Source organism: Thamnophis sirtalis, unplaced genomic scaffold (genome assembly GCF_051295495.1).
Source record: "Thamnophis sirtalis isolate CommonGarterSnake01/CBP01778 unplaced genomic scaffold, rThaSir2_p1.2 scaffold_2, whole genome shotgun sequence".
In the NCBI taxonomy this organism is placed as follows: Eukaryota; Metazoa; Chordata; class Lepidosauria; order Squamata; family Natricidae; genus Thamnophis; species Thamnophis sirtalis.
The window spans coordinates 170,419,500-170,435,568 of NW_028261382.1; the positions used below are offsets into that span (position 1 = coordinate 170,419,500).

Here is a 16,069-nt window from a genome sequence, read left to right on the forward strand (position 1 = left end):
CTTTCTCTGTATTTTATTTTTTGATTTATTTCTGTACTGTAAGCCGCCCGGAGTCCTACGGGATTGGGCGGCATATAAATGTTATTAAACTTGAAAACTTGCAAACTGTAAATTGAACTGAGTACTGAGAATTTCATTTGATACTTTTAAGAGTTCACTATCATGATTATTGCTGCTATGAACACATAAAACTCTAAATTGCATTATTTTCTATAAGAATGGATAGATAGCAGTGGGCATGTTAAGTTCATCACTTAAGCAATGTCATCTTGTGCTACCCAGGATATGTTTTATGTTTTTTTTTTTATGTTTTATTTGTCATTTATAGACCGCCCTTTTCCCTGAGGGGACTCAGGGCGGCTTACAATTCGTGGGAAGGAGTGCAAGACAAAACATAAAATATGTGAATAAAATAAAATAAAACAATAAAACACAACATTCATTCAACATTCGGGTGGGGCGGATTAGGATCTTATCCCCAGGCCTGACGGGATAGCCAGATCTTAAGGGCTATGCGGAAGGTCTGGACGGTGGTGAGGGTACGAATCTCCACGGGGAGATCGTTCCAAAGGGTCGGAGCTGCTACTGAGAAGGCTCTCCTCCGCGTAGTCGCCAGTCGGCACTGACTGGCGGATGGAATTCGGAGGAGGCCTAATCTGTGCGATCTGATGGGTCGAAGGGAGGTAATCGGCAGAAGGCGGTCTCTCAAGTACTCAGATCCACTACCATGGAGGGCTTTATGGATGGTAAGTAGCACCTTGAAGCGCACCCGGAGATCAACAGGTAGCCAGCGCAGCTCGCGGAGGATAGGTGTTATGTGGGCGAACCGCGGTGCGCCCACAATCACTCGCGCGGCCGCATTCTGGACTAGCTGAAGTCGCCGGATGCTCTTCAAGGGCAGCCCCATGTAGAGCACATTGCAGTATTCCAGCCTAGAGATCACAAGGGCTCGAGTGACTGTTGTGAGGGCCTCCCGATTCAGGTAGGGCCGCAACTGGCGCACCAGGCGAACCTGGGCAAATGCCCCCCTGGTCACAGCTGACAAATGATGGTCAAAAGTCAGCTGTGCTTTCTCTGTTATGGTACCTGCCTTCTGGAAAACAATATTTCCTTAGATATGCAGGTGAATTCTACCACAATGCTGTCCAGGAAGTTATTGAAGACCTGGCTCTGGATTAGACCCAAATTTGAGCCCCTGTTGGATGGGTTATTGGTTATATGTTTTTTCTGGGCCCATACACCATTCTTTTTGTATGTTTTGTAGTTTTGTATTTTTAAAAAATTATAAGCTTCCTGTGTTCGTTGGTAGCTAAGGAGCAATATATCGTTTGAAATAAATAACTAAACATTCTTCAGTTTGATAATACATCTGTTCATGCAGATATTATCTGGCTATTGCACACCTCTAGAATGGTCAACCTCGATTTGGGGAAACTGTACTATAAAGTAGCTGAAGGCCTTCCTATTTCATCTCACTTTAAAAAAAGTCAAATTCATCTGGCAAATTTAAGAGAAATATTATGTGTGTGTGTGTGTACGTATATACACACACAGACAAAATTTCCACAATCATCTGGCTTTTTCACTGCTAAAGTTATGCTTCTCATGAAATGTGATCATGTTGTAATTAGCAATATTGTTAAGATGTATTAGCAATAAGAAAATATACAGAGTACTGCGAAGTTTTTCCCCAAATGCAAATCTGTTACACATTTTTTTTAAAAAGCTACTTAAATACATTAAACGTAGAATTTCCCAGTTTAAGATAAGTGTAGTCAATGCAGTTATTAAATACCTTAAGTAAGTTGTTCTCCCATTTGCTCGAGTAGACCAATGCGTCAGATTTGAAGGTGGTGCTTATTGCTTGAGTATAAGATGATTTTTCGTCTTTCTGTTTTGAATTCAAGAGGGAAAGTGCAATCTTTGTTGGCAAACCAAGCGGGTTGGAATTGTTGGGACTGACAGACCAGGAAGAATAAGCTGAAGACTGTTGGTCATGTTGTAATAGATGTACTGGTTTCCTTTTTAACAAGTAACACCATGTAAAGTTTGTTGCGGTCTTTAGACTTGGAAAAGATAATCTCTGTGTAACGCCTGTATTTACAGCAGAAAAATTAGTTCCAGAATTTGCTTGGCTGTGGATATCGGGTTTCTTGCTTTCATTAAATTCTGGGGACATCCTTTCTTGACTGTCACCTAGAATTTTTAGAAACGAAGGAGTGTTCTGCGGAACAGACTGATGCGGCTTTCTGCCTGCAAAGTCCGTGGTTCCAGAAGCTGGTAGACTATCTTGTTCTAAGGAGTCTTTTACAAATGGATAACTTTTAGACTGAGCAGATTCCGCCGAATCAGACAACAAGACATCTGATGAATTATTGGCTCCACCTCTTTCATCATCCGGATCCAACGGGAAACTTTCGAGGGGCTCAGTGGTACAACTCTGCCTTACTAAAAGTGGCTTCTTTTGCTTACTGAGTTCATTTGGTTTAATGTTCAATGGATGCAGGGATACAGCACCTGTGATAGAAACAGCTCCACTTTCATCTTTGACACGTTTCTGATGTTTTTCCATGGCAATGTCTAAACTATTGGCTGGGGAAAGCATGCGTTTGCTTGAAGCTGTGGCTTCCTGTTGAGGGAAAAGTCCACCAACCGGCACTTTCTGAATCAGATTTAAAGATCCTAATGAAATTGGCATCTTGCCTTCTGTCTCGTAAACTAAGTTTTCAAACAAAGATATTGGCTGGGAACAAGGCAAACACCTCACATTGTTTTTGTGGGTCTTTGGCATCGAAGCCTGGTCTTTTGCTACTGTCCCTGATGCAGTATTTAGTATGCAAAGTGGCTGGCTTAGTTGATCCTGGGTAACTAGAATTTGAGGAACGGGTGCAACAGAAGCTAAGCCATAGGATGGAATATTACTGTGAATACGTACAGGAACAACAAAAGGTTCTGCCTGATAGACTGAACCACTGTTGTCATTAGGAACAGTTTGTGCTACATATGGCTTGGACACGTTATTATTTAACTTACTAAACATCTCTGATGAAGGCCCAGTTTGATCCATGCCAGCTGTTTCCAGAAGACCTGAAGGATATTGCTGTTCTACTTGCAAGGTTTTAACATGAAGTTGATATTTAGGTGCAAAACAATCCTCTTGCTTACAGTGCTGGTTCACATTTTTTTGACTTGCTGATCCTTTAACGGACGCTTGGGAATTACGACTCAGTGAGGGCTGCTGATCAGGCTGGTTTAGACTCGATCCTACAGACTGCTGAGTGGAGGGAAAGTTAAGAAAGTTGTTGCTCTTTACCGATTCCTGCAAAGCCTTGCTATAATTTTGTGGGTGCGGAGAACCTGGAGACATGTCCTCCAAAGGCGTCTCAGAACTTTGCAACTTTTGAAAAGACTCTGCTGAAGTATCTGTTTGCAAGGAAGCCTGGGATACACTGTCGGGCAGATTCTTCTCTGGAGCAATATTTAAAGAGATCTGTCTTACAAGAGGTCCCCTCCTCCTTTCCAAAAGAGGTACATGTCCAGGGCCACCACTACTGGCATTCAATTTGGAAGAGGAGATCTCTTTAAGCGAGGCAGGTTTCGATGCAGACACACTTCCGTAATCAAAGCTTTTGCTCCTAGAGTCAAATACTTCCATGGAAGGCTGGGTACAATTAATTTGTTCAGAAGCAGCACGTCGCATCTCTCTGTAATGAGGACCAGGCACACTGAGTGTGTTTGAACAGGGGGGAATTTTGATAAATTCCACTGATTTGTTAACAGGATCTGCTCTGGAGGCATTCTCATTCTTAGCGAGTTCATCTCTATCAAACGATGCCGAGAAGCTAGATGCCCGCGATAAACTACTCTCCCGGCTGAAACTTCTAGAAAGTGTAGATTCAAAGCTCGAATCAGCAGACGACTGTTCAATTTCAGCCAAACGAATTCTTTTCTTTTTGGGAGGAAGTTTTTCGGTGGGTAGCTTTGATAGCGTTTCGCTTCGTTGAGGCCAGTTGAATTTTTCTGTCTTCTCCAGATCGCCGCATTGGCATTCCTGGTCTCTATCTGGCTCTTCTGTAACCAGTATTTCAGGGACTTGTATGTTATGTTGGCGAACAAGTCTTAGGGGCTGTACTGCTGCATTCTTTTCATTAGGGGAAACTCTACATTCATGATGAATTTGATGCCGTGTTGCTTCGGCTGCCTGAAGACTTTGGGAAGCACTTAAGCGTGGATGCTTCTCTTCTTTAATTGCATTATTCAAGGAATGGAACTTCTCAGGCTTATTAGCTGGGAAAGAAATAGGTGATATTCTTTCGAATGAATCTGCTTTTTCAAATGAACTAGGTCGGCTTAGGGAATTTGTGTGCTGAATCACGGAAATCCCGGCTCCTTGCCGTTTCAGTTCATTCTTTTCATGCACAATTGGAACACTGTGATTCTTCCCATGCAGCAACGTTTTTGGCTCTGTGGCTTGCTCTGTGATTTGAGTCTCCGTCTCATCATGTGCCAGTCTCTGGACTGAAGTGTTGTATGAATCCAGGAGAGCAGCTTGTTTAGAGACAGCGTCACCTGGTTTATTTTGGCTCTCTACTTCTGCAATATTCTTTGACAGGCTACTAGTATCATTTGTTGGTGCCTCGTCATCCTCATCGCCAACACTTTTCATTTTCCTCCTTTTTCTTATCTGGGGTGTCTGCTCCCACACACCAGTCGACGTCGCTACACGGTAATGAAGGACTTGTGGTTGTGTACTGTTCACAGTAGTTTTATGCTCAGAGTCTCGAATAGCTGCCTTGGTTTTTGGTCCATGCAACTCTGAACAATAAAACTTTTTATGGTTCTCAAAATTCTCCAGTTTTCTATATCTATTTCTGCAAGTCTCACACTCAAACATTATCCCTCGGCCTTGATGTGATTTTTTGATTTTATCCAAACTTGAGCCTTGTACAAATGACTTGCTTCTTGCCAATAATAATTCATTGGATACACTGGACCCGTAAGTTTCATCTACAGATCGTGCCGGTCCAAATGTGTGCCCTTCACTGGATGAAGAATCTTCTATTGCTGTTTGACGAACAAGTGTGCGAGTGTGCCCTGTCTGGAGCTGTGGAGGGGAAGGTCCTGGCGCAAAGACATCATCATACAAAGAGGCAATTTTATCATCAAAAGACTGACTTCCACGTAGTGGATGTGGAGGAGGGATTACATTGGTAGGTATAGCTGAATAACTGGTAGTGGGCATAGAATTACTTCTGGTTATGGGCAAACAGTCAAGGGTTGGTACAGACAAGAGAAAAACTTGCTTTGACTTTTCAGTTGGTGTAAAAGGAGACTTTGGTATATCAGAACTTGAGCTTGTTCTTCTCCCCATTGGTTTTAGGTCAAACTGGAAGGAATCTTTAAAAATATAGGATTTGGGGGAATCAATACTGCCTCTTCTAGAAAGGGATGTTCGACGTGGTTTCACACTGTCCAACTGCTTGTCATCCACTACTGCCTCATTATCAGATATTAATTTTGAAATGCGTTCTTCAAGGGTTTTTGTGGCCAAGGGTGGTCTCATTTGACCTGATGAAAGGAAAGACTTGTCAGGACAAGTAGTTTGTGCAGCAGTAACCACCGTGGTGCTCATTCGTGGCCCACAAATTTTACTTAAGTCTTTTTCAGTTGAGGGGGGTCCTTTCAGAAATGGAGCTGGTGGACTCATGGTCTGGTCTGCACTTTCTGAACGTGAGAAATAGCCTGAATCAGTGCTGCCTAAGCTTCTAGGGCTCAGGAGACCTTTTCCTTGTTCTTGAGAACAATCTGTTGCCTGTTGTCTTTGTAACTGTGCGTGTATTGTTGTCCCTAGGGGGGTTCCGGGCCGTTCCTCAGAAATCTCTGCTTGTTTTTTCTGATATTTGTTTGTATCAAAATCTTTTATCAAGTCACTGTAAGGTACATCTGGTTTCACATTTGTGACTGTAGAGCTGGGGACTGTTACTTTGAGCCCATCATGTTGTAAAGGAGACACATTTATAGGGTAAACAATGACCTTAGGTAAAGCTGTTCTTGCTTGAATAGTTGACTCCTGAAATGAGGAATTGCCTACCGTATACTCTGAGTTGCTTAGTGAGATGGGATTCCCTTTGCGTAAGGGTTCGGAATTAGGAGGGATCTTCACTCCATGAGTTGGTTCCAGTTCTAATGATCCTTGATCATCATGCCTCTCATCCGCCGTACCTTCATCATCACTGTCACCACTTTCTTCTACATCCGAATGAATGCTAAGTGCTTTATCAGATTCATGGGAGAGAAACATCCCGGAAGAGTCTGGCTGGAGGACACGCCCAACTTTGATAGCGTGGGCGTGGGATTTCTTGTGCTTGTACAAATTGCTTTTAGTTTTAAAAGAAAATCCACAGGTCTCACAAGGATACGGTCGTTCTCCTGTGTGGGAGCGGATGTGCTTTAGGAGAACGCTGGGCTTAGCACACGCCCTGTTGCAATACTCACAGACATATTTCCCCATTTTTTTAGGCTTCTGGACTTTAAGGAGGTTACATATTTGTTCTGAGCCAGGGTTGACAACGGAGGCTATCTGGGCTGAATTGTACAAGGGAGCGATGGGTACCTGGGCAGTAGAACTGGGTAGTAGAGCTGGATTAATTGACAAAGGAGAAGATGACTTTGCTACTAAGTGATTTTGACAAAAAGCCTGAGAAACAGACGACTGGGAGGTGACTGAAGAAGTTACCGCTGTGCTGTATACATGTTGGAGTTTGAGATTTTCCTGATTCTGTTGATGTACCACAGAACTAGTGAAATTTGGGCACGCCGTTACTTGCTGATTGCGTGGTCCAGCTTTGGTGGGAACCTGTTCTTTTGAGGGAGCAGCTGAGTGCGTCTGTGCTTGTGAAGTCTTCCCTGATGTTGTTACATGCACAGTCTGCGGAGTGCAAGGATAAAACTGAGATGCAGCTACATTTTTTTGCTGTAATGAAGCCTCGTGACTTTGGGCACTCCGTGTATTGGATGCAAGAGAGGAAGAGGTGTTAACAGTTCTGTTTGGTCTCAGTTTATCAATCTGCATTCCACTAGAAGGGCACTCGTGTGCTAAAGTGTTCAGCTCAGGCTCCATAGCTTTCAGTAAGACATCAAATGCAGTATTGGTACAGGAGGACAAGTTATTACAATCAACAAAACTAATACATTCATTATTATCTATCTTTGATATACTTGAACAGCTAGTGAGACCTTTCTTCACTGGTAAATGTAGTTGAGTTGAACTGTATTCTTCTACTGGCCATTTATTTAAGTCCAAGGACTGAGGTAACAGAGGCGGTTTCGTGTGTAGTATAGTCTCTGCTGTAGATACTTTAACAGCTACCTCGCTATTAAATGTCCCCACGTTTTGTTTATTTTGTTTCCCATTTTGTGAAGCCAAACGAGGAGATTCTTTCAATAGCTCTGAAGTATCAGGAAGTGTTTTAGAAGATGCTGAATGGTCTTCTACTTTTTCTTTAGACTTTGCCTGAGTTGGAGTTCTCAAAGGTGATTTGGGTATTTTTGTCTGATGATTCTCAGCTACAATCTTTTTACGCTTCACACCTTTAACTGTGTCTGTGCTTCCTCTTGTAATAGCCTTGGAGATGTCTGCCCAAAGACAAAAGAAATAAAAACACATCATGAAATCAGCAGTTTAATTTACAAAGCAGTTTCAACTCACACAATGCTCAGTTCTTTTTAATCCATGCTTTTTAGAATGGGCAACTCCTAAGCTACTACCGTGATTTAAAAAAAAAAACTCATAGTAACTCATCCAGGTTTACCTGAACCTACTTCAGCAGAACGAGTCCAACATAAAACTTCAATAATTTGGCCAATTCCAGAGCCTCCACTTTCTTATAATCTGTTTGAATTCTACAAAATATTACTTAAACTTCTTTTTTATATGAGACTAAACAAAGACAAGAAATGTATCAATACTTGTTATTCCACTTCCATCATTTACTATTCCGTTAGAACCTACTTGCATAACTGATTAACAAGCAAATAAATAAAAATAGACTGTTTATGCACAGTTAACTATGGTCCACTATAGTTTTATGATTTGGAGGGAACAGTTTAAAACTGCTACCTCTCTGGATACTGGATTTAATATGAATGTGATTAAAATGAAGTTTGACTCAAGCATATTCGATAATACGTTCTGTATTTATTTATAAAACTCTGGGTGGCTCAAATGCAAAACAATAAAAACAGCATAAATACAACAAAGCGCGCGCACACACACAAACACATATATAAAACAAACTTTGAATACAAAATACAAAAGCTGAGGCACCCTGTCAACAACATCGTCCAGTACTGGGTTTCACTAAACCCTCACTCCTAATCCCTACGGGATAACACGGGATTTTACAGACTTCCCGAAGGGCAACATACTCAGTGTCACCAGATTTATTGGGGGGGGGGGGGGATGTTCCAGAGGGAAGGCACAACAACATTCTTGAATCTTACAATGGCATTGTTTCACAAAAGACATAAGCCCACATACGCTTCAAGGCGCTAGTCATCACTTATAAAGCCCTTCATGGTATTGGACCTGGGTACTTGAGAGACCGCCTGCTCCCAATTACCTCCAATAGACCGATCAGATCCCATAGATTAGGCCTCCTCCGAATTCCATCCGCCGGCCAATGCCGACTGGCGACTACCCGGAGGAGAGCCTTCTCTGTGGCTGCTCCGACCCTCTGGAACGAGCTCCCCGTGGAGATTCGAACCCTCACCACCCTCCAGGCCTTCCGCAAAGCCCTTAAAACCTGGCTGTTCCGACAGGCCTGGGGCTAAAGAGTTTTTGCCCCCCTTCTCGAATGGTATGGTTGTTGTGTGTTTTTAAATTTTGTATTGTTATGTCTCGTCTTTTTTATCCCCCTGTCTGTACCCCTTTCCCTGATTGAATTGTGAGCCGCCCTGAGTCCCCTTCGGGGAAAAGGGCGGCATATAAATGTAATAAATCCAAATCCAATCCAACATGGCCCTGTGCCATGAATAGCTTTAAAGGTGAAAGACAACGCTTTGAATTGTACTCAGAAACATGCTAGAACCAATCAGCTCTTGCTGTAGAGTACAGTGGTTCCCAACCTTTTTTTGGCCATGCCCCACCTAAGCATCTCTAAAATCCTGATGCCCCCCCCCACCCTCCCGGGGTGGGTTCTGGCAGGCACTACTGCTAGTTTGCTCGTGTGTGCGCTGCACACATGCGTGCACTTGATGCACAGTGCAACAAGAATTGTTCTGTGCAGAAGCGAAAAACAAGATGGCAGCCCCTACAGCGCTGCCCGGAGAACCAGTTCAGGGGCGTGGCAGGCCTGGGTCCCTGCCGGTTCCAGCGACCCAGGCTGCCAAACCATTATTGGTTTGCCCGAACCGGTCCAAACCAGTAGGAAGCCACCACTGCCCCTGTGACATATAATTTTTACTTTACTTTTACTTTACTTGAGAGACCGCCTTCTGCCAATTACCTCCCTGCGACCAATAAGATCACATAGATTAGGCCTCCTCCGTATTCCATCGGCCAGCCAATGTCGGCTGGCAACTACAAGGAGGAGGGCCTTCTCAGTAGTAGCCCCGACCCTTTGGAACGAGCTCCCCGTGGAGATTCGTACCCTCTCCACCGTCCAGGCCTTCCGCACAGCCCTTAAGAACTGGCTAGCCCGTCAGGCCTGGGGACAAGGATAGCCGCCCCTCCCGAATGATGAATGTATGTTGCTTACTATTTTATTATATGTTTCTATGTCAATGTCTGTATTCCCCCTCCCTGATTTTATGTGAGCCGCCCTGAGTCCCCTCAGGGAAAAGGGCGGCCTACAAATATTAATCAAATCAAATCAAATCAAATCAAATACTCAAAAGGTGAACTCTACTCCACGGAGAAAGCCTAAAAGGCCATTAACTTGGTTTAAACAAGGTTCAAATTGCCCCCATTAAAAATCAAATTTCCCCCCTGTGGGGCATGGGCCCCACGTTGAGAACCTCTGTATCTTCAACACTGCATTATGGTTTTGATAACATTTTTTTTATTTTACCAACTTCCAACTGATGTCTAATTCTCAGCAAGTTGTTGGCTTTTCTGTTCAAACTGAGTATTTCATAACCATGAAAAGCACCACAAAACCTGCTATAATCATTTGAAAGTGTAGTCAGTATCCTTATGAAAATTCCGTATTTGGCAAACAAAAAAAAGCATTCAATGTTTCCTACATAATAAAGATAGAATAGCATTAAAAGTAGAAGAACTAAATCAAAACACACAGTGTGCTTCCTTCTTTATTGTCAAAACAATCCCTGCTCTGATAGTTCTGGCAGTTAATACATTATTTCAGCACTGGAAGATTTTTTTTTAAAAAAAAACATGCAATTACAAATGCTACTGTTCTTTGAAATTCTGCATCAGAAATGAATTTTCTAGTCAGTTATTGAATCAGAATTGAGTGTTTTATATTGTACAGTACAAAGACGTACTAAAATATTCTGAAATCTGACACTGATGTTCCCAATTTCTTTCCCTCAAAATAACTTATAGCACATCAAGCATGGCAAGTACTATCTTACAGGAAGTAAAGCTGTATTTTAATGAATTCATAAATGTACACATTGTATATGTATTGTATATACATATATGTGCCGCAGGGGTGGGATTCTACCGGTTCGGCCCAGTTTGGGCAAACAGATAGCTCAGAAGATCAGCTGTGAGCGAACTGGCTCGCTCCTACCTTCAATAGCAATAGCAATAGCAGTTAGACTTATATACCGCTTCATAGGGCTTTCAGCCCTCTCTAAGCGGTTTACAGAGTCAGCATATTGCCCCCAACAACAATCCGGGTCCTCATTTTACCCACCTCGGAAGGATGGAAGGCTGAGTCAACCTTGAGCCGGTGAGATTAGAACCGCTGAACTGTAGATAACAGTCAGCTGAAGTGGCCTGCAGTACTGCACCCTAACCACTGCGCCACCTCGGCTCTTCAAGTGGGTCTGCCCGCCCACCCCCCATTATACTCACCTTTATTTCCCTGTTTTTTAACCCAGCTGATCAACGCGGCGGAATGGATTGTTGCACCTCAGCTGTTTTCCTGTAAACTGTGCATGGGCACACAGCGCATGTCAAACATGTCAGGAGCATGCATGCGGAAGCGAGTGCATGCACGTGAAGTGTGCACTCAGCGAACCGGTTGTTAAACCAGTAGGATGCCACCCTTGATGTGTTAATAGCCTAAAAGAGTATGTGTAGTGAATGATAATATAATCTGATTATTATTTTTTCGGGTATCATGGAGCATTAATCTTTCCTTTGGGGAAAAAATGTTCTTCATATTAGTATAATTCAAGCTTTTTATTGCTTTACTGTAACAATTTAGTTTGTGCTTTTTCTTCATTAAAATCATTCCAAAATCAGACTAAACTTTTTTTCACATCAGAACCACAGAGTTTATATTATGAGGCTGATGGGCAAGAATAAGAAGGAACGTGATTTTACCTTTTTTAGAATCTTCTGTTTCATTTAGTTCTTTCTGTGCTTCTTCAATTTTATCTAAAAGGAAAAAAAATATCAAAACTAAAAAAGCAAAACTTATTTTAAAGTATTACACTTTCTTAGCTAAGTTGTTGAATAACCAATTTGCAAAAGATTCTTGATATTACTGAGTAGCTTACACGTACATAATGAAAGTACTTCCCATAAAACCACATAAAAACAATATTATTCTCAAAGCAAAATCATTTTTTGCAATTTGAAAAGTAAGCATCATAGCCACTCATTTGCATTTGTTAACTTTAGTTTAAGTTTAAGTTTAAAGTTTTATTTTATTTAAATGCCACCCTAATTCCCTAAAAGGGACTCAGGGCGGCGAACAACTTAACTTTCTTAAGCTTCCAACAAAACACAAAACAATGAAAATGCAGGATATTACTTTTATAAATAAAACTCCCAGAAAGAGTACAGAAGCAAAATTAAAACACAGGAACTCATGAATGCTCATGTTTAATCTGTTTAGTGAAAAGAATTAAAAACAGCAAGAAATGTATCTACTAGGCATGTCTGCTACTAATTCTTACTCGGGCTGCCTATTCTTCCTTGAATGAGATAGCTTGGCATGTCAAAAATTTTCTCATCCCTCATCTAAATTAACATGAGAGTTATGTTAAAGTCTTTTCTCCTTTTAACTCTCCAACTATCTTGAACAGAAAAAGAAGAATATTTGAAACGTTCTCAACTCCTAGTGACGTCATTGACATGGCCATATAGTTTTACTGGGGACGGGGGGGGGGGGGGGGGGCAGGGTGGAGGTAGGAATGGTTTGTATTGCCTTGCTCCAGGATGCTTTATAAACTTCTTGATCTACTTTTAACCTGGGATTCTGGTAGCCTCCAAATTAAGGATTAATGAAATCTGACCCTGCTTAAATTTTTGATATCAACCAAAGTTGGCTATATACTTGTCTGCATTGGGCAATTATTTCCACAATTCCCAATGCATTTTATTGGAATTATGAAGGTTATAGGTTACAATATTCACCAGCTTCACTAAAGTAGAATCAGTAGATTATCAAGTAGATAATCAAGGATGCTTTCATGTGCTCAGTGATCATCAGCAATACGTGACGATTACAATAAAGCTACCCAGAATGCCCTGATTAATTGATTGCATAAAGCCCAAAGTATTTAGAACTCTTTCTCAGCATATATGTATGTGTATGTATAAATAAAAAACTGGAACTATTTTTCTTTATCTGTGAACTTGCCAAATTGATTTACAGTCTCTGTTTCAACTTATTGCCTTGACAACCATGACAGGTTGCTATTATTTTCACATCACCTTGCTCAGTCAAAATGAGATTTACACAGGCCCATCCAGTGAAATCTTATCTGAACTAGGATTTGAATCGATTGCAGTCTAATAATCTTTCACAAAGTATTTTATTATGCATTTGCATTTCATAAATTGTCTGTGTGTGTGTGTGTGTGTGTGTATTTCCTTATACTCCAAATTCTGTAATTTTTATTCATTAAAACATCAGGATGCTGCGAGGGTGGATGAATGGGAATGTTATTTTAACAATGAATGTTTTGCAAAATATATATATATAACTGTTCTGATCCCCTCCTCCGTCCAGTAACGAATGCCGAGACAAGCTTAACTGGAATGTACTTTAATAGCAAGACACCAAAACCGTGGTGGCTGAAAGCCAAGCAGAACAAACGGATAAGGACCTTGGCAGCAACTCAGACAAACTCAGGCAGCAATAAACACAGATAAGGCTCGGCAGCAATCCAGCCTGCCAAGCTCACAGAACTGTCCTCCGACATTCAATCCTGCGTTGACTTTTACAAAGAGGGGCGTGTGCACAAGTAGCTTTTTGTAGTCTGGAGAGGAGCCTAATGACCACCAGCTGAGTACAATCACCTCCTGTAATTGCGTAGTAGCTCTTCGATGGCATGCATCCAGGAACAACTCACTACTGGCTTCCGGCTCACTCTCCCTTGTCTCCTCCCTACTGGTCCAAGGCTCAGGCGCCTCCTGGTGGCCAACCAGCCTCTCTGCTCCCTGCTCAGAGCCGGAACCCTGTCCAGGGTCCTCCACATCCTCCAGAGCCGGCTCAGAGGGCCCCTCACTGTCGGAGTCTGGTGGCAGCTCCATCGGCACCTGCTGGGCCACAACATATAACCATGGAAAATAAGCACTGCCTACACAGCAAATGTTTATGATAATCAATTCCACCTCCAAATCTAGCTGATGAAATCTGAAATCTCCATCAACAGTAGAGATGTTTCAGAACTGATGCCCACAATAATCCAGAATTCCTGAAAACGCGGAAAGCAGAGGCAGTATCTACTCAGAATTCCCCATACACTGTAAACCATTATAATAATTTCCAAATGGTACAATCAGAATCAAGTGTTCTAAGGCAGTGGTCTCCAACCTTGGCAACTTTAAGACTTGTGGACTTCAACTCCCAGAGTTCCTCAGCCAGCTTTGCTCTGGGAGTTGAAGTCCACAGGTCTTAAAGTTGCCAAGGTTGGAGACCACTGCTCTAAGATAAAGAAGTAGCTGATGACTATCCCTTGCGACCTAAAATAACTGAACAAAACAAAAACTGAAAATAAAGTAAAGCCTCTTAATGCTTTGACGTATTTTGCATCCCATATTTCATTTTTTTATATCATCTAACACTCCTTAGTTTCTAGGGCTGACGTGCTTTTTCAGAGCATATCAACCCTGTGGCCTTTGAATCCTGCGTCCCTTTGCCTTTGTGTGGTTTGAACAGATTACTCTAATCTCAGTAATGGAATTCTAGTCCTTGCTATCAGTTCTCCAAATCAATCAGACTCAAGTTATTATGAATAGCTCCAATCCCACGCAAGCAACAATTTTCTTCGATGGTAAAGCACAATGATGCTATTTTGTCCCACCTTGGTGGCAATCTTTAGGGGACATTATTATGTGCCCAAAGACAGAGTTTCAGACAACAAATTTCACTGCAGCTTTACAGAACTGCTGAAAGCACAAAAGAATGAAAGAAGCAATTCCAATGGCCCTTATGATTTGACATCTTTCTATTTTAGTTACATTCCCACCTCCACTTCCAAGCTATGTTTTCCCAGATCCTCCTTCATGGTTCTATGAAATGCAGCAGCTCTTTTTAGCATTCAGCATTAAACATGGGAGAGCTCAAACTGAGTAAAAAAATAATGTCGCAGGTAACAAGGCTACATTCAGCTGGCAGCTCCCCATGAGAGTTGTATTTGCATTATCTGGAACATGAATAGTGTTTTCTATACAACCCAGAACCATGTAATATAAGGATCCCAAACCGCAAAGAGACTTAACATCTGTGATTATGCAAATGTGTATAACATTTCTCCATAGGTTTTGGTTGAATGAGTGAAGGTTGGACAGAACAGAGGTCAGCCTGCATTTGCAGGATCATTTTTTCCCACATTTCCAAGCTTGCTTCCTTTCAAGTGAGCACATGAAGTTAATCTATGGTGGGGATTTTTCAGAAGTATTTCTACAGCATCCTGGCTGAGATAGACTAATCTGTCCTCTTGTTATTTCTTCATTGGATTAATTTAATGCACACTGGGCGGAATTAGTACCGAAAATAATTCAGAACTAGGTTCCCTGAAGATGGGCTTGGGGGGGAAAAACCTCTGGTCCCAGTAACCAACTCAGATTGGATCCCACAAGATTATCCTAGGACAATTATATTCGCCTTCCTTCATGAAAATTCAGAACTGTCTGAAAAAAATAGCGGGAAAACATCTAAATAAGCCAAGAGAACAGAACATAGAACACTTATTCTAATTGTACTGCTTACCAATTTATTCTTATGTAGAATTTAAACTCTACTCAAGAAGAAAACTGGAGATGCCTTCCTCAAGTGTGCCTTTACCAAGGAAGACATTTTATAGTATGGAAGTCAATCTTTGCTAATTACTATCAAACTGTAGAATTCTTTCAGTTGTGAAAACTAGTTTTGTTTTGTTTTTAAAAAATGCTCATTGGATTTCTGATGATCCTGACACTGCAGAGAGTGTTCAGATGCTGCATTTGTTCACTTTGATTTGTTTGTTGCTTGCGTTTTGAAGAAAGGCACATGTTTTAAATAGATCTGCTATTGTCAGCTTACACATGTCATTGGTGCTGACGGGTAATACCTCTTCAGTACATTATGTGGACAGATGATACAGCTTCCGTTGGAAGGCCTGTAATGTTCCCAGGCAAAGTCTGCAAAGGAATTGGTTCTTTATTTCTCAAGTCCTGTTCTTGAAATGTGGCTCTTTATATCCCAAGCAACATGGCTTGTGCGTATTCCTTTGAGGTTTGACTGCATTGTCCGCTATTTCCCATTTTCAGTCTCAAATGAAAACATTCAAAAGAGCACTGGTATATGCATAGCAATAGCAGTTAGACTTATATACCGCTTCATAGGGCTTTCAGCTCTCTCTAAGCGGTTTACAGAGTCAGCATATTGCCAGACTGTGGGGGCGATATGCTGACTCTGTAAACCGCTTAGAGAGAGCTGAA

At 41.7% G+C, this 16,069-nt stretch overlaps 1 protein-coding gene across 3 annotated transcripts in view; it reads right to left on the reverse strand.

Annotated features, from left to right (window-relative positions):
* HIVEP1 (HIVEP zinc finger 1) overlaps window positions 1-16,069 on the reverse strand; it is a 79,840-nt gene that overhangs the window by 14,402 nt on the left and 49,369 nt on the right. For all 3 annotated transcript variants that reach the window (XM_087707463.1, XM_087707460.1, XM_087707461.1), the window contains 2 exons: window positions 11,519-11,572; window positions 1,796-7,635 (listed from right to left, as the gene is read on the reverse strand). In XM_087707463.1, coding sequence (XP_087563589.1) covers window positions 1,796-7,635; window positions 11,519-11,572 — 5,894 coding nt within the window. The remainder of the gene's footprint in view (window positions 1-1,795; window positions 7,636-11,518; window positions 11,573-16,069) is intronic.